The sequence below is a fragment of the Zalophus californianus genome, chromosome 5, assembly GCF_009762305.2.
Source record: "Zalophus californianus isolate mZalCal1 chromosome 5, mZalCal1.pri.v2, whole genome shotgun sequence".
Classification (NCBI taxonomy): domain Eukaryota; kingdom Metazoa; phylum Chordata; class Mammalia; order Carnivora; family Otariidae; genus Zalophus; species Zalophus californianus.
In genome coordinates, this window is record NC_045599.1 from 57,521,893 (window position 1) to 57,542,445 (window position 20,553).

At 40.8% G+C, this 20,553-nt stretch overlaps 1 protein-coding gene across 7 annotated transcripts in view; it reads left to right on the top strand.

The window, feature by feature from the left end:
• Positions 1–20,553, top strand: part of IQGAP2 (IQ motif containing GTPase activating protein 2) — a 289,377-nt gene that overhangs the window by 245,803 nt on the left and 23,021 nt on the right. For all 7 annotated transcript variants that reach the window (XM_027604836.2, XM_027604841.2, XM_027604837.2 and 4 more), the window contains 7 exons: positions 5,481–5,630; positions 8,448–8,611; positions 10,990–11,214; positions 12,902–13,042; positions 13,396–13,480; positions 13,919–14,151; positions 17,668–17,800. In XM_027604836.2, the coding sequence (XP_027460637.1) occupies positions 5,481–5,630; positions 8,448–8,611; positions 10,990–11,214; positions 12,902–13,042; positions 13,396–13,480; positions 13,919–14,151; positions 17,668–17,800 (1,131 nt within the window). The remainder of the gene's footprint in view (positions 1–5,480; positions 5,631–8,447; positions 8,612–10,989; positions 11,215–12,901; positions 13,043–13,395; positions 13,481–13,918; positions 14,152–17,667; positions 17,801–20,553) is intronic.

Consider the following 20,553-nt stretch of genomic DNA (forward strand, 5'->3'; position numbering starts at 1 on the left):
TTTCTAACAATTAAGTACAATTTAAATGTTCTGTATTAAGTCTGTTTTTATTATTTTATCAGGAAAAATAGTACTTTTCTCCTTTTTAAAAAAATGTGTATTATTTGACAAACATGAGAATTTGTAAAATATAATATATTCCAGAAGGTCCTTCAGAAAATGCTTTTTATAGCCTTCAACTGCTGTTTTACCCTACTCCATAAAGTTGTAAACAGGAAATGCCTTGCCTCTTAAAGTAAAGGCTAGTTGCAAAACACTGAATAGTAGACGTAACATGTAGCTTGTTATTCATGTGGAAAATGAAATCATGGCAAATTTTCAGGTCCTTATGAATGTTTAAGATTTTTTAAAACTATTCCCAATTGATAGCATTGTGAATCAGAGCTAATTTTTCAACTTACCTTTTCAAATACCAAATATTGATTACTTATTGGAAATTAAGCTGATGATTATTAAGTATATGGTCTTATTACTGATAGTAGCATTTTTAGTTTGATGATAAGAATAGTACAGTTGAAGCTTTATAATAGTGAAAAAGTGAGAAACGACCCAAACACAAAAGCAATAAACAGAAAAACAGAATTAGTTTAACATGTACGTTACATAGCCACTAAAAATAATGTTTTCAAAAACATTTAAGGGGGCAGGGGGAAGAATTTGCAATACAAGAGAGAAGACAGTTACTTAAAACAGTACAATTTCATTTGTTGTGAAATATATATATATTTTACTTAAAGCTAGAAAAAAAGTTAAGTGATTTTTCTTTGGGGGGCTGGTAAAATTAAACTTCTGAGATTCTTTTTTTTTTTTTTTTAAATACTGAGCATGTTGGGACGCCTGGGTGGCTCAGTCCATTAAGCATCTGCTTGCGGTGTAGGTCCTGATCCTGGGGTCTGGGATCGAGCCCCAGATGGGTTCTCTGCTCGGCAGGGAGTCTACTTCTTCCTCTCCCTCTGCCTGCCGCTCCCCCTGCTTATGCTCTCTCCCTCTCTCTCTGTCAAGTAAATAAATAAAATTTAAATACATACATACTTACATACTGAGCATGTGTTTAGTTAGGAAAGAAAGGTTTTTAAAGGAAGTAGCTTAGTTCATAAAGAACAACTCCAGCTCTAAAATTTTTCTAAAATTGATGTTCCTCTCCTGGCCGCTCAGTTGGTACAGCATGCAACTCTCGATCTTGGGGTCATGAATTTAAGCCCCATGTTGGGCATAGACCTTATAAATAAATAAATAAATAAATAAATAAATAAATAAATAAAAATAAAATTGGCCTTCCTCCTATAAATCACAGAAAGTCAGTGGAATGAAATGGCTAACATTGGTTTTAGGCAAAAAAAAAAATGGCTTAGAGATGGAGACAAAGCAACTGAAGTAGAAGTTTCTTAGAGAAGTATGGAGGAAGAAAGGTATAAATTCAAACAAGCTTGAAAGAAAATCTGAATAGAAAGTAAAAGTAATCTTGGGGCACCTGGGTGGCTCAGTTGGTTAAGTATCCAACTCTTGATTTCAGCTTAGGTCATGATCTCAGGGTCGTAGGATCGAGCCCTGCATCCGACTCCATGCTGGGGGGGGGGGGGATGCGCCGCTTGAGATTCTGTCTCTCCCTCTCCTGCCACCCCTCTCTGCACTCACAAGAGTGCACGTGCTCTCTAAAATAAGCAAATAAATCTTTTTGAAAAAGAAAAAAAGGAAGGTAAAAGGAACCTTGAACCTCTGAAATACTCATTGATGAATGTGGTGTGTAACGGGTGCAGACGTTGAGGCCAGGGCTACTGAAAACCCAGGGGAAGACTAATTTTACAGCTTCACTGTGGATATAAGCAAGTTTCCTTGGGCATGTTTCTGAACCTCTCTGAGCCTTGTTTTCACTGGAAAATGTGCTGAGTGCTTCACATATGTTGTTTTTAACCTTCACAGCAACTGAGGCTGCTATCTTTAAGCCCATTTTATAGATTTAAGAAAGAGGCTTAGAGAGGTTAACCTGTGCAAGGTGGCAAAGCTAACAGCGCTGTGCAGGTACCCCTACTTTCATGTCTCCAAAGCCCAGACCCTTTGTACTACTCTACACCTCCTACAAACTTTTTCATACCACAGCCTATGACCTGCATGCAGGTATCCTGTGATCAGGGGAAGGGACAAAATGGTGGCCATCAGGGCAACATCAAAATGAGGGAATATCATGAACAAGTTAAATACTGTTGCTCCTTCAAACCACTGTGCTTCCCATGTTCAAGACTTATTGGTAAGAATAAAGGACATGAAATTTCTATTAGTGAAAAGCATATGCGTTTGGAACCCCTCCCTGGTTGGCCTTTGGATCCTTCTTTGAGCTTCCCAAAGAAAACTTCTGTTGACACAAGAGAAGTCTTGAGCAAGGCATAATTTCAGGGAAGCAGGGAGATGGGCTTTCTGCCATGCTCTGCACCACTCTGCAGTGGATCTGCCGCAGACACCGTGTTCCATCTGCCCCCACCCTTTCCCCTCCAGGGCTCAGCATCTGACGCTGGGCTTCCCGTCCTGGATTACTCTCCCTGTCCTGCCCTCACCAAATGTCTCTCTTCTAATGCAAAGGAATTTAGTTCTGCTCCGGAGCTTGCTTGCCACTCCCACCCTCTCTTCTCTCTCCTCTTCTGTGTATGTCAAAAACCTAACATATGGATGAAGTCCAAGAATAAAACAAACGAAAAGTCTTCAGTTTCCAGAGCCACCTCCATTGAAAATAATTGGAAGGGGAGTTAAATACCAAGATTTTATGTCTGCCACATATTTAAAACCAAGAAAATCTATTTACTTCACGTATTTGAGAGATTTGGATGATGAAGAGAAGAAAGCTGGGATATACGGAGTTGTAAACCAGACTTAATCTAGTGATATTTTAGGACTTCTTGTCAATAAGGACGTCAAGCAGCTACCTGCCCAGACTTACCCCTTAACCTCCAGCTGGTGCTTAGTACACTTCCTTTCTTCATCCTGAAATTTTTCATATGCTTATGAAACAAGGGTGAAAATGTTGCCTTTTTAAAAAAGTTCATGGAAATGCAAATCAAACCCCCCTCTTTCTGCATACTAGCAGTTAGGAGGCCAGATGTAAGGGATAAAGTTCAGGTGGCCCCTCCCTAAGCTGAGAATGGCAAAGGATAAAATCATAGACCCACAAGACAGTGGGTATAACCACATGGAACTTTCTGAGAGCACAACTCCAAGGGGTGTTTTTTTTTCCTACCCGTGGATTGACCCTAGCTATGGGAGAACGGGATGCTAGGACGTAAGCAGATTTAGAACCTGTACGCAAAAGCTGACTGTAGTTCTCATCCCCAGGGGCAACTGGAAATGGTGGCAGGCACGTTTTTGGTTGTCCGAATGACTGGGGTCCCTACGGGCATCTGATGGACAGGGGCCAGGGATGCCAGATGACCAGTGATCCAGGGATGCATGCGCAATAAAGCATTATATTATCTGAAATTCCTGGAGTGCCCCTCCTCAGGAACCGTGGTCGAACATCCTGATGCTGGCTGCAAATCAACTCCTCACATGGAGGCTGGGCTAAGAGCTCAGGGAAGCAGATGGAAGAAGATTTAGGAAAAACAGCTTTATTGCCACCTATTCTGTGGGACGGTGACCCACTGTTACATGGCAGAGGAGGCAGGCATTCTAGAGCACTGGCTTTCATTTGAGTCCTGTGCCATTGGTGGTTCATGAAAGCAATTAAGCGAGTCACATCAGCAATCTTTAAAAGTTGAGGAGTATAAAAGCAAATTGAAGATACCAAAGTGTATCGCAGTAGTATGGATAAGTATTTCATATGGCGTGTGTGTGTGCATGTGCATGTGCATGTGTGTTTACCAGCAAAAGATGTAAGATGTATTTTGTGCTGTGGGTCCCTGTAAAAATATTTAGTAGACCCTTACCTAAGAGTCCTGCTCTTGTTCATGACCCTTTACACACTTGAAGGGGACACAGTAGCCTGAAATGACTACTTGACAAGGTTTGCAGCCACACCTTTTCCAAGATTCTGTTGTAAATGGTTAAAGGAGCAAGATTGAGAAAAATAAATTTTGTTAAATATTTAGGGGATTCCTTTCACTTCCATCTCTAATTTCTACATTGCATATTTTTTGCAAGTGCTTTTATAGTTTGAAAAGATCTAATTCATTCTTTAAAAGTGTACACGTTAGTGATGTTTAGTATATTCACAAAATTGTAGGACCATAACATCCATAATTCTAGAACATTCACCCCAAAAAGAAACCCCAGAGAAAATGTTCTCAAATTAGATGGTATGTGAGTTTTATCATTATGTGAATAACATTTCACTTCAAAAAAAACAAAGAACACCCGTACTCATTAACACTTACTACCTCTTCTCCCCTACAGCAGAGCAATTATTAATCTATTTTCTGGCCAGATTTGCCTGTTACGGATATTTCATATGAATGGAATCACACAGTATGTGATCTGTTGTGACTGGCTTTTTTCCCTTAGTATTGTGTTTTTAAGGTTTGCCCATGTTTTAGCCTGAATCAGTACTTCATTCCTCTTTATTGACAAATAACATTCCATTTACAGATATACTATATTTTGTCTATCCATTCATCAGTTAATGAACATATGAGTTGTTTCCTCTTTTGGGGTATTATGAATAATTCTGCTGTGAGCATTCATGTACACATCTTTGTGTGGACATTGGTCTTCCATTCTCGGGTATGTACCTAAGAGTGGAACTGCTGGGTCATATGGTAAGTAACTCTGTGTTTAACTTTTGAAGAACTGCCAAAATGTTTTCTGAGTGGGTATACCATTTTACATTCCCACCAGCAAGGTATGAATTGGGAAGATGTCTATTCAAATCTTTTGCCCGTGTTTGACTGGCTTGCCTTTATTTTTGAAATGCAAGAGTTCTTTATATCCCTCATTCAATGTAAACATTTTCTCCCCTTCTGTGGGTTGTCTTTTTATTTCATTAGTAGTGTCCTTTAAAACACAAAGGTTTTACTTTTTATGAAGTCCAATTTATTTTTTCTTTTGTCACTAGTACTTTTGATGTCATATGTAAGAAACCATTGCCTAATAATCCAAAGGGACAAAGATTTATGTCTAGGTTTTCTTTCAAAAGTTTTATAGTTTTAGCTCCTACCTTTAGTTCTTTGATCTCTTTTGAGTTAATTTTTGTTTATGGTATGAAGTAGGAAGCCTGACTTCTTTCCTGTAAATGTGGATATCCAGTTATCCCAGAATCATTTGTTGAAAAGGCCATTCTTTCCCTATTGAAATGTATTGGTGCCTACATTTCATCTTAAGAACAGCTAAGTACAGCTTTAGAGAACAAATATTACAAAAGCCAAATTCAGAAATTTTGTTTCTTCCTAAGGGAAATGTGGAAAATTAATCTTTCCAACACATGTGTTTTGAGGTGTGTGTGAAGGGAGGAGGTAAAAAACAGCAGAATAAAAAGTAATCATTTCATAAATTTTTTCCAGGATGTAATTTCGCACAGAACGAAGCTAAATAAGAAAAAAGGTGGAGAAATGCAAATACTGAATAACACTGACAACCAGGGAATTAAAAGTTTGAGTAAGGAGAGAAGAAAAACACTAGAAACATATCAGCAGCTGTTTTATCTTTTACAGGTGAGAACAATTGCTTTCAGTAAAAGCTTTGGATCAATACTATATTCCTTGTTGGTGGTTTATAATGGATCTTTTCCCGATGTAAAGTTGTAGTCGCTGACATGTTTGAGCTACTACTAAGTACCAAGTGCTATTCAGGATGCTTTACATACATCATATCTTTTAATTCTTACCACAACCCTCAGAACACAATACTTATTGTTATTCCCATAGTGTAGATGAGAAAACTGAGATGCAGCCGGTAAATGGTAAAGCCAAGGGTATTGGAACCCAGGCAGTTTGACTTCGGAGCCCTTGCTCCTGAGACTGTTATATTACAGTTATGTGCAGAGATAGTATAAACCTAGTCATAAAATAAGCAGATGCTGTCAGCCGTGAAAAAATTAAAGTATGTGCAAAATGGACCTCTACCTGAACCAGCCTGCCCTTCTTTTGGGAATAGAACCAGAGAGTTTGGATTAGGGCAGTAGGGCATCTTTTTGATTTCCTTATTTTCATGGCATTACTACGATGTCAATGAACAGTCATTTTCCACTGCTTCCAGGGTGCAGGTGAGAATAAGTTGAACTGCTTATGGTTGGACTGTGGTGGACCAGTTACTGTTTTGGTTAATCACTGATTCACCTTAACTGTCCTACCAGCACATCCACTTAGTCCCGAAGGAAAGTGAGTAAGCACTGAGTAAGTGAGCAAAGCAAAGTTTATCACTTTGTTTAGTGATAAAGAAAGCCTCCCTTTGGCAGGACAACTTTCCCTGGAAAGGTGGCTCGGCAGTTCTTCCTGGAGTCAGGTGTCCCTTTGTGTAGGGGGTGCTGCTGCTGCTGTTGGTGGTGACTCCCTCAAGGCCTGAAGGTCCCTGAATCTTTCCTTGGGGACCACGCTGACATTAGGTATACAGAGAACACGTTACCCAAACCATGAATGAGGTGAGGTGTGGTTTGCCACATGGAAGAAGTTACGTTAATTTTAGGACAGATGAGAATTCTCTGTCTGGAGTTAAGACCGGCGAGCAGGTGTAGTACCACAGATGGCCACGATGTGGCAGCATAGAAGGAAAGTGTTAAAACAATATTATTGTTCATAGAATCCATTGCTTAATTAATCCCAGCAAACCTTCCAGAAAGACAAGGGGCTCCCACTGGGTAGGGAAGGGTTTTTGTCTACCTAAATTAGGCTAGTAGTTATCCACCAGTTGGAAATTTCATTTTAGGCATTTATTTGTTTTGACCTCCATGAACCTCCCAAATGTATGAGGCTTCTTTAGGATTTAGTTTCTCGTGGTAGATTTTGATAGAATTTGTGTCCTAAGAAAAGTGAAACTCTGGTCATTGGCCTAAGACTTGTATTTTTTACCTTGTTCTATAAGTGGAAACCCATGAATGGAAAGGATAAAAAACGCAGGACCATCTTGAGAATAATTCCACCACTTTATTCTCCAAGCCACCCAAAACTGCTAGTCCCAGAGCTCCACCATCCAGTTGTACCAAGTGCAGCGTCTCTTGAACTCATGTAATTTTCTTTACCTTTTCTCGGAGACATTAGCCTGAGATCATTGAGGAAACTACCGAAAAGCAAACGGTCTAGATTCCTTTGGCCTTTGAATGATGCGTTGGCCAGAAGTCTGAGCCAAAGCACAGGTCAGCTCGTAAAGGTTTTGCTTGGCGTTGGCCTCTTCAGTCTCAGCCTCCATGGAAAGTGTTCAGGTCGTCTGGGAAGCGTGAGGAGTGTAGGCTTTTTAGCTTTAGAGTGAGTTTCCTTTCTCCTAATCCCATATGCTTAGTGTGGGAGAAGAATCACGGCAGAACCGTAAAGGAAACGTTGTGCTCAGCTACTGCTTCATAAAGTTCCACTCATGATGAGCTTGCAAGTAAACCTAAGTAGTAAGGTAAACTAGAATTTGGGTTTTCCTTAAAAACTTTAAAGCCAAACTGCTTGAGTGTATTAAATGAAGACCAGTTTCCATGTATGGAAAATTTTCTCTTCTCATCAGCAGGAAGACGAAGAGTAGAGACATTTAATTTCTCTATGTAAATATTTTCCTCTATAAGCTAAATAGTAATTGTTCTCCTCTCACCGCATCTGGTTGGTGTAGCTCCTGGAGAAAACCCATACTGCGTGAAGGCTGCTGGTGTAGCTCAGAAACCCCACCCTCAGAAGAGCCCTCAGGAATCCACGTCAATTTTTTTTTTTTAATTCTTGAGTTTTAAGTTGTCTTTTTTTTTTTTCTGTCTCTTTCTTCTGCCATTTCATCCATCAGCTCTCCTGACCTTCACCCCTCCCTTCAGCCTCCCCACCTCACCCCTACCTTCTCTCTCCTTATAAAACATCCTGGCCATCCCACCGTCTCTACATGCAAATGTATCCTCTTCTTTTTCTTTCTAGCCTCAGAATATGGGACGTATTTCCTTCTGTTCATTCATCGGTCCTTCTAGAATAATCTATGTAGCTGGTCTCTTGGTTCATTATTGCCAGTCTCTTCAGATACCGGATTCTATTGGCCACCCCCTCTCTCTTCTGTGTGTCTACATTAAATATTAATATGTAGCTTGAAATGTTTAACAGTGTATAATGTACATAATGTAATTATATTTCATTAAATATATAGCATATAAAACTTAAATCCTATCGTAGCTTTATAATATAACTTCCTATAGTAATTAATTTTAGCTGACACCTTTTAAAGTCTTATTATGTGTCAGATACTCCACTATATGCTTTATACGTATTAAAGGGAATAGGGCGCTCCTCTCTGTTTTAATAATATATTAACATACAGTTTTGTGGGGGACTTTTTCCTTCTTCCCTCTTTTCTTTTAGACCAATCCTTTATACCTGGCTAAGCTGATTTTCCAGATGCCACAGAACAAGTCAACTAAATTTATGGATACTGTTATTTTCACACTATACAATTACGCTTCCAATCAACGAGAAGAATATCTACTCCTCAAGCTTTTTAAGACTGCTCTGGAGGAAGAAATAAAGTATGTATATAAATAGATATGTAAAAATATCAATGAATAGATCATTTTAGTGGCAGCTATCTCTGATTTACTAAAATAGCATTTAAATTATTCTTATAAGTTACTCATATATATTCAAGTATATCAATTCACTTAAGAAATTTCTACATCACTGTAGGTATTTCCTGTTACAGCTTTCTCCCACCAGTGATAGCTTTTTTAGAGCTAAATTATTTTTGATTTTGCAAGTAAACAGCAACTTGAAAAGCAAAAGCTTTTTTGAAAGTCAGTGGAAAAAATTTAACTTAATTAAAATTCTGTGAGTAATAAAGCTATAAACAGATGGGGATAATAGTCTCTGCCAAAAAGTCGTCTTTTACTTCTCTTACTGAAACTTAAACTGACTTTTGCTGACTTATTTTCTGATTCAGTTAATGTAAAAAAGAATGTGCAGATGCCTGTATTAAAGGGGCCAAAAGAATACAGGAAAAAATGCCCTTAGCCAACAAGATGGATCTCAGCTGCCTTCCTGGCTTTTTATAACTTGAGCTATACGGGTTCCTATGGATCTCAGAAGCATATTAGCTAGGAACCTCTGCCCTCAGGGTATCTGTAAGCCAGCCTGAGAAATAGGATACATGAGAAATAGGAATGTGTGCGCTGGAAGGAATAAGTACTAATGAATGACACACACAGTATAACAGATCAGAGGGACGGAGAGAGAAGCTCCAGTTACAGACGATATTGTAATAGCAATTGAACAGTGTAATGGGACAGACGCAGCTATACTGTGGGGAACATAGCATCGTGTATAAACTTGTCAAATCACTAAGCTGTACACCTGAAACTCATGTAATGTGTGTCAACTCTACTCAAAAGATAATAAATAAGAAAGGGAGGAAGGTAGAAAAGTTCCAGTTAGGTCAGCCGATAAAGACTTTAAGGAGAGGGGCGCCTGGGTGGCTCAGATGGTTAAGCGTCTGCCTTCGGCTCAGGTCATGATCCCAGGGTCCTGGGATCGAGCCCCGCATCGGGCTCCTGGCTCCGCGGGGAGCCTGCTTCTCCCTCTGCCTCTGCCTCTCCCCCTGCTCATGCTCTCTCTCTCTGTCTCTATCTCTGTGTCTCAAATGACTAAATAAAATCTTTAAAAAAAAAAAAAAAGACTTTAGGGAGAGGAAGTAGTTGATCCAAATCCTTCAAGAATATCTACAGTTTTTTATAAGAAGAAATGGAAAAGGGAAATAAGAAGCAATGTTGACAGAAAGAGCATGGGCCAAAATCAGTGAAAGAACATAGGATCAATCTCGCCAAAATGTGACTTAACTAGTCACGGCCTGGAGATGGAGCTAGAAAGATAGGTTGGGCCAGATCACGGGAACCACTGAGCCCAGGCCCACGTGCTAAGGCACCGTTCGCTTCCTTGGAAGCCCTGAAAGGTCTTCGAGCAGAGTATCACCATGGCCATGCTAGGTTTCTCGAGGATCCCTCTGCTGCTGTGTACGAACAGAATAAAGGGCAGCTGCACGAGTCAGAGAAATAGAGTCAGAAGGAAAAAAATCCGGTTTGGATTTTTAACACAATGAGTGTGAGCTACAAGTATAGAACGTGAAGGGGAAAATGTCCAGCAGAAAATCAGAAATCCAAAACCAATTCCCAGGGAGGAGAGGTGGATTAGATGCTGAGCTCAGAGGACAAGTTCCAAGGAGATGGTCGTTGAGGTTGCACATCTGAGCGAGGTCTGAGGGTAGATCATGTAGAAAGACGTGAGAGCGAACAGTTAAAATGGGGGGAGCGGAGCCAGCAAAGGAAACCAAGGGAGCAACTGGGTAAGATGAGGACTGGACCCCAGCACTCTGAGACGCTGAGGGGAAAGGGGGGTGCACAGGGAGTACGTGCTCACGTGGGGGGGTGGGAGGCTGCACCGAGATGAAAGGGAGGCGGGTCAGGGAAGCTCCTGGGAGTCGGCAATCAGCAGTCAAGAGCAGCTCTCTCCCACCATGTGAGGTAGCCAGAAGCTTCCCTGAGGAGAATTTGAATGTGATTTGAAGAAGTGGATTTAGTTCATTGAATCGAGAACATTGTTTTTGAAATGTGGTAACCAGATGGGACATAGTACTTGCGCGGTAGCCCCCTGGCTTCTTCTTAGTGTCAGTCCACTTTTAGTTCCTTCCTGCCTTCTAGATCGGAATTAAAGCCGAGCACTTATTTTTACATCCTCGAGTCCCTCGCATAACGAACACACATCTTACAAATGATTGCTTGCTTTTAAACCATGCCGCCGTTGGTTCTCAGGGAGGAAGTGGAGCCTCATGAAGTCCTTGCCCACCAGAGAGAACATAGGCTGTTTAAAACTCTGTCCATGCAGGCAACCCATTTGTTTTGGTCTGGGCTTCTTTTAGATCAAAGGTGGATCAGGTACAGGACATAGTGACTGGGAACCCCACGGTCATCAAGATGGTTGTGAGCTTCAACAGAGGTGCCCGAGGACAGAACACGCTGCGCCAGCTCCTGGCTCCAGTGGTGAAAGAGATCCTGGACGACAAGTCCCTGGCCATCAACACGAGCCCTGTAGAGGTGTACAAGGCTTGGGTGAACCAACTAGAAACACAGACTGGAGAAGCCAGGTACCTGAGCCCGGAAGATGTTGGTTTTCAGTCATGTTTTATGATCATTTTTACATGGTTATGATATATATCCTCTTAAATTCTCCTTAAAAGAACAGAATTTACTGTCCAGAGGCAGTTTCAGGACTGGGTGACCCCCAGAGCCACAACTTCTGTTATTCTCTCCCTTGGTTGCTCTGTGTGTTTCTAAACCTAGACCTAGAAATAGTACAGACTTTCTCTTCACCTGATGATACATACTTTTTACAGTTACCAAGTGAGTAAGTTTCCTGTGTAAGCATTAATAAGCCAGGTAGGATAGGCTTATTCTGGGTGGTAGTTAGTAAATCTAAGCAATCTCAGCTTTTTATCTTGTGCAAAAGGATGCCTTGTGCAATCGTTAATATACGCACAGAGAATTACGTGGATGGTTCTCACAGCACTGTTTGTAACAGCAAAAAGTTGGGGAAAGTCAAAATATTTAGCTTTGAGGAATTTGTTAAATAAATATTTGTATAACACATGGTAGACTTAGTAACTGTTTGGAAAAATGGAATAGAAATATTTTTATTGGCATGGAAAAAATGTTTGTGGTATAGTTTTCAGTTGTAGTTGAGTACAATAAACCATTTTCTATAAAAATACATGTGTGGGGGGGATCTGTATGGAATGTGTATATGTATCAACTCTATTATACCCAGGTGTGTGTTAGGCCCACATACACAGATGTATAGAGTAGGACTTAGAAAATTATGCACCAAGATATGAAAGATGGTTGTCTCTGGGTTGGTATTGTATTCTTGTTTGTTTATATGCAATTTTTTCTGTAATGAACGTACTGTATTTTTGTAATTAAAAAAAAAGAGGGAGGGCTGCGTAAGCATCCAACTCTTGATCTTAGCTCAGGTCTTGAGCTCAGATCTTGATCTCAGGGTTGGGCTCCATACTGGGGGAACCTACTTAAAAAAAGAAAGAGAGGTCCATTTCTGTATCAGTTAGGGAGGACGTTAGGTTTGAGGTTGGTGTTGAGGAGAATAACTACCATGACTTCCAGTGCTTTGACGAAACCTCAGATGCGAGGCCTTCTGGCCAAGCGTCTGCGATTTCATATTGTTGGAGCGTTCGCTGTATCCCTGGGGGTTGCAGCTTTCTATAAGTTTGCTGTGGCCGAACCAAGAAAGAAGGCATATGCAGATTTCTACAGAAATTATGATTCCATGAAAGATTTTGAGGAGATGAAGAAGGCTGGTCTCTTTCAGAGTGCAAAGTGATTTGGGAATGTAAAGAATTTCTTTGGGTTGAGTTCCATTGAAGTCTGTCACTGACCTGTGTTCTGAACTATGAAACACGAATACTGGCTTATGGAATAGTTTGTCTTGATAAATAAACAACTAACAAATAAAAAAAAAAAAAAAAGAAAGAGAGAGAGAGAGAGAGAGAGAGAGAAAGCCGGGTCTGTATCACCTGAGTCTCCTGTTATTTTGCCAGAAGAGTCCCGAGAGAGAGCCTGGAGTCCCCCTCATCCACTAGTGGCAGGGGGACTGTCCAGGCACATGGGACCTCCCCTCAGTTGGCAAACATTTTGCGCCTGAGGTCAGTGGGTGGAGTCCACTTCACTGTACAAAACTTGATTGTACAAACAGCTTGGCAAGAACACAAATGCTTGTTCCTAAGCCCCCCAATTAATTGAAAGCCCTTGTGTTTTCAGCAAGCTGCCTTATGACGTGACCACCGAACAAGCTCTAACATACCCAGAAGTGAAAAATAAACTGGAGGCATCCATTGAGAATCTGAGAAGGGTCACTGACAGAGTCCTGAATTCTATCATTTCTTCCCTTGATCTCCTGCCGTAAGTTGTACACATAGCTACTTGAACGTTCTTCCCTCAAAGTTCTTGCAACACGATGTTAAATAAATCCTGGCAGTCAAGATAGGCATTCTCCCTCATACTGTTTTAACATGATTTTAAAAGTTTGCCCACGTTTGCATTTTAAGTTCATTACTGTTCTCCAAAGAGGGAACACTAAAAACAGTGCTCAGTGACTGTCATCAGTGAAGGTCCTGTGATTCTGTTACCATCTCATTTTATGTTTAATTTTTAAGAAAACTGCTCCACTGTAGTTGACTACAACAACTGCTTTGTGTTTCTTTCTCACTTAGCCTTTTCCCATTATTTTCTTTTGTCATCTGTTTTACATGTAGTTATGGATTGAGGTATATAGCCAAAGTACTGAAGAATTCGATCCATGAGAAATTTCCTGATGCCACAGAAGATGAGCTATTAAAGGTAGATTTTCAAGGGTCATCTCACCATAGCTTCTGTTGGGGGCATGAGCCAAAATTATCAGCATTACATTTTGTGAGATTTTTTTCCCTCCACATGACTGTTTATAAAAAGCTGCAGGTCTTCTGTTTTGAATGACTGTCAAGATTATTGATGATGCTGAAATTACTTTAGAGATCTTACACATTATTGAGAATCTTTATATTAGAGCATTTGGGGACAATATGCTCTAATTATGCTATTTTTCACCAAAAATAACTTGGCTAGCTATGTTGGTAATGTGTGACTATTTTCACTACCTTTACAGAACTCCTTTTTAGGATTCAATCAGAAAATGATCTTTCTTGGGAAACGGCAATGAATATTTACTTCAATTTTTAAAAATCTAAAACTCTTGAGTTGTTTCTCTTAAAAACGGTCTTTTCCTCTGCATCCCTCCAGATTGTAGGAAACCTCCTGTACTACCGGTACATGAACCCAGCGATCGTAGCTCCCGATGGCTTTGATATCATTGACATGACTGCTGGAGGTCAGATCAATCCTGACCAAAGGAGAAACTTGGGATCAGTGGCCAAGGTTCTTCAGCATGCAGCCTCCAACAAGCTGTTCGAAGGAGAAAACGAGCATCTCTCCTCTATGAACAATTATTTATCAGAGACCTATCAAGAGTTCAGGTGAGAGGGGTGATTACTTTTGGAGAAACTTGCAAGATGATGAGCAAAAGTTATGTGTGTTCTGTACTCAGAAGTGAAGTTGGGGCTGAGGGATAGGAACCTCAGGTGATGACATGCATTTCTTCTTGCTGGCGCAGTGGGGAAAGAACAGGCTGGGTCACTTCAGTCGGGGGCTCCCCATCCCACCCCTGCCCCCGGTGCCCCTGCTCCCCTAAATCATCCCCAGATGTTTGATTTCTGCTGTGGACAGAATGAAATCTTTATTCTTCCTGGTACGCTACTGGCTTATAGGACTTAGAAGTCAGAAAAGCAGATTTCTTCTTCATTGAACTTAAGAAGAGGGTTTTTGGTTCTGTTTTCTTTACAGATGTGTCCAGTGAGAAAGAACTTGCTTATCTGCCTCAGACAATAGTAGGACTGAGTATTTGGTTTTCAAAAGGCTAGGGAGATCCAGCTTTTATATTTGTTGAGGATTGTATATGAGTATGTTCTATTCTTAAACCTCTGTTACCCATGTAAGACTTACGTCCATTACCTTGAAAGGCATTTCCAAATTTTATCGCTGATCTTTCCATGGGAACATGAAAGGAGTGGGTCTGGTAGGAGGATACAGTCACCCTGAAGCTCTCTGAGGAAACATATTCAACTTGGTGTTCGTTTTTTCTCTTGTTGCCATTAGAAATAAGACATAAATGCAACCTCTGTAACTCCCCACTTAGAAAATTGATTTCCCATTCCTCAGTTTTCCTCTGGAAGAGTGATTTATCCGCTCGCAAAGGTAGTTCATGATTGTTATTCTCTGTTTAGGATTGTGGCCTCTTGTGAGAAAATTCCCTCCAAATCCTCTTACTACAGGAAAATTTGATATCTTGAGCTGCTAATTTTAGTTCTTCTCACAGATGAAAAATGTACTATTTCCTGCAAATCCTTATCTGCTACTACAGCTTCCCTTTACTTCCTTTTTCTCAGATTGTTCTTATCAAACATCTGTGGTTCCAGCTCTTCTTCAAAAAGAAACAAAACCAAAGTCCCCCCCACTTCCTCTTACATTCATATTTTTTCCTCTCACACTTGTATTGATCCTATGTGTTCCTCAGCAACCTATTAAAAGTGTAGGAAGACCAACTGTCACATGGAAACGTGCTCTTCTCCCACACCAACAGGGCTGCCCGCCATTTAACCTCTTCAGCCTTGGGCTGGGAAGGTGGAGGCCTTTTTGGTGTATAAGCCTTGGGTACCCTTAGGAGATAGACCAAGTATAATTTCAAGCGTATGAAAATTTACTGCAGGGGCACCTGGGTGGCTCAGTCAGTTAAGTGTCTGACTCTTGATTTTGGCTCAGTTCATGATCTCAGGGAGATTCTCTCTCTCTGCACCCACCATCCCCCTACCCTGGGCTCACACTCTCCCTCTCTCTCAAATACATAAATCTTTAAAAAAAAAAATTCTCTTTCCTTCTCCCTCTGCTCCTCCCCTCTTGCGCTCTCCCTCTTAAAAAAAAAAAAAAAAGAAAGAAAATTGACTACATTATAGAATGAAATACCTTCCATACCTGTACAAAAGAATCACTTCTATACCATGACCAGAGCCCCTGGCTGTCTTGAACTCCCTGTCTACATTTGCTATTATTTAAAGAGCAGACTTTTTAGAATCCGATTACTGGGGGAATGGGACATGGTACATATTAGTGTGTCTAGCCTTAACAGTGTTTCCATCAGTTAGCAACTGTTGCTTGAATCAACTAGGAGCAGAGTAGGCTTAATTTGAATTTCAGTCATGTTGGCAACAGAAGCTCTGAAGGGTTATTAGGCCCAGAAGCTTGTGCCACTTAAAAGAGCACATTTGGTGGCCAACAGACACATGAAAAAGTGCTCAACATCGCTCGGCATCAGGGAAATCCAAATCAAAACCTCAATGAGATACCACCTCACACCCGTCAGAATGGCTAAAATTAACAAGTCAGGAAACGACAGATGTTGGCGGGGATGTGGGGAAAGGGGAACCCTCCTACACTGTTGGTGGGAATGCAAGCTGGTGTAGCCACTCTGGAAAACAGTATGGAGGTTCCTCAAACAGTTGAAAATAGAGCTACCATACGACCCAGGAATTGCACTACTGGGTATTTACCCCAAAGATACAAATGTAGGGATCCGAAGGGGTACGTGCACCCCAAGGTTTATAGCAGCAATGTCCACAATAGCCAAACTGTGGCAAGAGCCAAGATGTCCATCGACAGATGAATGGGTAAAGAAGGAGTGGTATATATACACAATGGAATATTATGCAGCCATCAAAAGGAATGAGATCTTGCCATTTGCAATGACGTGGATGGAACTGGAGGGTGTTATGCTGAGTGAAATAAGTCAATCAGAGAAAGACATGTATCATATGACCTCACTGATATGAGGAATTCTTAATCTCAGGAAACAAACTGAGGGTTGCTGAGTGGTGGGGGGTGGGAGGGATGGGGTGGCTGGGTGATAGACATTGGGTAGGGTATGTGCTATGGTGAGCGCTGTGAATTGTGCAAGACTGTTGAATCACAGATCTGTACTTCTGAAACAAATAATGCAAGATATGTTAAGAAAAAAAAAGAAGAAGATAGCAGGAGGGGAAGAATGAAGGGGAGTAAGTCGGAGGGGGAGATGAACCATGAGAGACAATGGACTCTGAAAAACAAACTGAGGGTTCTAGAGGGGAGGGGGGTGGGGGGATGGGTTAGCCTGATGATGGGTATTAAGGAGGGCACGTTCTGCATGGAGCACTGGGTGTTATGCACAAACAATGAATCATGGAACACTACATCAAGAACTAATGATGTATGGTGATTAACATAACAATAAAAAATTTTTTTAAAAAAAGCACATTTGGGCGCCTGGGTGGCTCAGTCGTTAAGTGTCTGCCTTTGGCTCAGGTCATGATCCCGGGGTCCTGGGATTGAGCCCCACATCGGGCTCCTTGCTCAGCAGGAGAGTCTGCTTCTTCCTCTCCTTCTCCCTGCTTGTGCTCTCTCTCCCTCACTCTCTCTCAAATAAATAAATAAAATCTTTTTAAAAATAAAGTAGCACATTTGATAAATTGCTTTCCAGATTATTTTCTCTAGAAAGACTTGATTCTTAGATCAAAGACTATCAGTCTTGACATTTTTGTCTAAATTTCAGGGGCCCTGTTTTCAAAATAACATTTTTTAAAATAACCGTAATTTAACTACATTGAGTCACTCGCAGAACCTGAGGCTATGTTGCTCTCTCTATCCTGCTCGAGGAGCTGGGTCCAACATACAGAAGCATAGACTCAGCTTCCATATAGTTAGGAGCCATTCTGGAAGATGATGTAACAGGTCCCCCCCTCCCCAGCATACACACACACACACACACACACACACACACACACACACATATAGTTTGGGATGGAGAATAAAGCACTAGTCATAATTCATGATTTCCTCAGTGTTTTGACAAAGCTATTTACCTCAGAAATTTGAACTCTGTCTTAAAAATTTGTTTTCTTTGTTAGGAAATATTTCAAAGAAGCCTGTAATGTCCCTGAGCCAGAAGAAAAGTTTAATATGGATAAATACACAGATGTGGTGACAGTCAGCAAACCAGTCATTTATATTTCAATTGAAGAAATCATCAGCACACATTCAGTAAGTGGGGCTGGAAAAGGGTCTTAGCTCGGTTCAGATGCCATTTTGTTGAAAATGCTTAGTCTCTATGGGGCTTCCTGTAAGCATGTGCTAATAATACTCAGAATCCTAAGAAACCTTCAATTATTTATTCTCTGACTTATACATGAATAAGATTCCTTTTCCCAAACAAGCCACATTTACTTTTTACATGGTGCATTTATTCCCTCTAGTGCATAATAAAACTCCCCCCAAATCAGAAAAGTTTACTTCTTACATGGTCTGTTGACAAAGTCAGATTGTGAATGTCAAGTTTAAGTCCTGAGCAGGGACAGGCCCTGCTATTTCCTCTACCCACCAGGGCTACACTGCCTGAACCCCCATGCTATTTCTCTTCCCCTTTCTAGAATCTTCCCAGCTTTTCCAGTAAAATTCTGGGATAATGAGAATATTCTCTCTCTTCCAATATTGAACATAAAGAGAGGGAAAATAGGCTGTTCAAGGTTAGGAAAGAGAGGACACCCCACCCAACATTAGCCGCCTGCAAAGAATCATTTCTGTTGTTCTGGAAAATCCCATTTCTCAAAGGCAGTTTCATAGTCTGTGGTATGTCACAATGTCTCCATCCAGATGGCGTGCAAACATCACCACCATCAGCCATGAAAAGAATATTAAGTGCCTGTTCGGGTCAGGACACTTAGCTCAGCATAGAAAAGCCTTAGATGGCTCCTCAGCCATTTAAAGTAAAAAGAGAGGCTAAGCGTTGAGAGTTTCTTTGGGTTTTTGTTTGGGGTTTTTTTGTTTTTTTTTTTAAACCAATTGGAAAATATTTTCTGGAAGACCCAGTTCCTAAAAGATAACCTTTTCGAAAATAGCTTACCACCTTGCTCCTCCAGGAGAAGTTTTAGGGACATGTTTAGAAATGTACTCCAGACCTCCCAAATCAGAACTTACACTCTAACAAGAACCCAGGTTTTGCAGATACACACTAGAGGTCAAGAAGCCCTCATTAAGGGTATACACACAACTAGGAGGAAAGCATAACAAATATACACCTCTGAAAGGTCTTGTCCTGCCCCCATCAAAGCAGATACACTAACAGGTGGCAAAATTGGCTACTAAAATTTCAGTCCGTGTTATTAAGCTCTTCTAACAAACTAAAGCTTGAATACAGGTTTGGAAGAAAGATTGGATCTGCTTTTGGTTTCCCTCTTTCAGGGTTGGAACAAGGAACCACCCTGACATTTGCAACAAGCTCTCTCTGAGTATTTTGAGTGACCTTAAACAAAGGCGGGTCTGAACTCACAGCCAAAGGAGTGAGTTGGTTGATCAAATGAAGAGGCTATACTTCCTTTCTCTATGTATAAACACTCAAAATCAGAAAACATGTCCAGCAATGCAACATTTGCAAAATTGCTCTAATTAGCAAGTGGACTCATTCATATTTGGGCAACGACTGTTGTCTTTTTTTTATGGTAGATTATCTGTCTCAAAAAGATGTCCACATGCTGGCTACACATTTGTTGAGGGCAGTATTTTCATGCAGAAAAAGCGGGGCTGAGTTATCTTTAGAATGAGACATTCTTTCCCAGGGATAGCCGAGAAAAATGTTACTGTATTCATTCAGACTGTTACTCTTTAAGGAGAAATCATCTGTTCCTTTTGTTAACAAAAATTTAAAAGAGGGGCTTCAGTTTTCCTGGGAAATTTGGCTTGTGATGGGTTTGGATTGTCTTCATGTGTTAGGCTGGAAGCAGATGTCTAACGTGGGAGTATTGTGACTGCTGAGAAAGACTATTCTGTTTACAGTCTGTCTCAAACGAGGAGGTCTCCACATCTACACAGAAGCCTGGCGGCAGCTCAGCCCACCCAACCTATGACCCCCTGCTTGCCCCTTGTCCTCTAAGGAACATGTAGACCCTCAAAATAAGCTCTTTAAAGAGACATTTTCAAGAAAGTTTTCTGTTCTGTAATCACCAGAATAAAGGGTTGAAACTAGCTGTCTAAATCCTCACTCCCCAGAGACAGCAGCCAAATCAGCTCTCCTATCTCTTCAGAGAACAGGAACTCAAAAGTTATCCCTTATTTTGTTCTGTCACTAATGTACCTTCCTCCAGAAATATGCGTACTACCATTCCAGATGTCACTATGTCCTTTTATCCCTTTACTACTTATGTAATGCCTCTGTTTATGCGCCTTGCATCCTTTTGGGGATTGCATACCAGAAGCAACACCTGGTACATCTAGGTCTCAGGCCAAGGAACCATATGGGCGTTTCTGTGATCCCTACCCTTGAAGGATCTTCAATTGCCAGGCAGATTAAAATAGCTAATAGTGGTGACTTTTTTTTAATATATAGCCATAGTGTTTGATTACCACTCAATTTTTCCCTGAAGAGATATGGAAATGTGCTTCCAGTTTATTACCATTGTTAGCCGAGAGACTTCTGCCTCATTTTAGGCACTTTGCTCCCCACAGTTGACCTTTTCTGTCAAGGTGGACTGGAGCAGGGGGTTAAGTGGTAGAAGGCTTCTTGGACTCATATCTCACCAGATCTTGCTGAAAGAGGGTTTTATGGACACCTTTCACAAAGCTACAATTTCTTCGTGTAAAGCAGGCACTTACCTCTAAAATAATATTAAAAACTGTGTTTCCCTGTGTTCTCTAATTGTAATAAATGTCAAACTTGTAATTAAGATTCAAACAATAGGGGTGCCTTACTGGCTCTGTTGGTAGAATATGGGACTCTTGATCCTCAGGGTTATGAGTTCAAG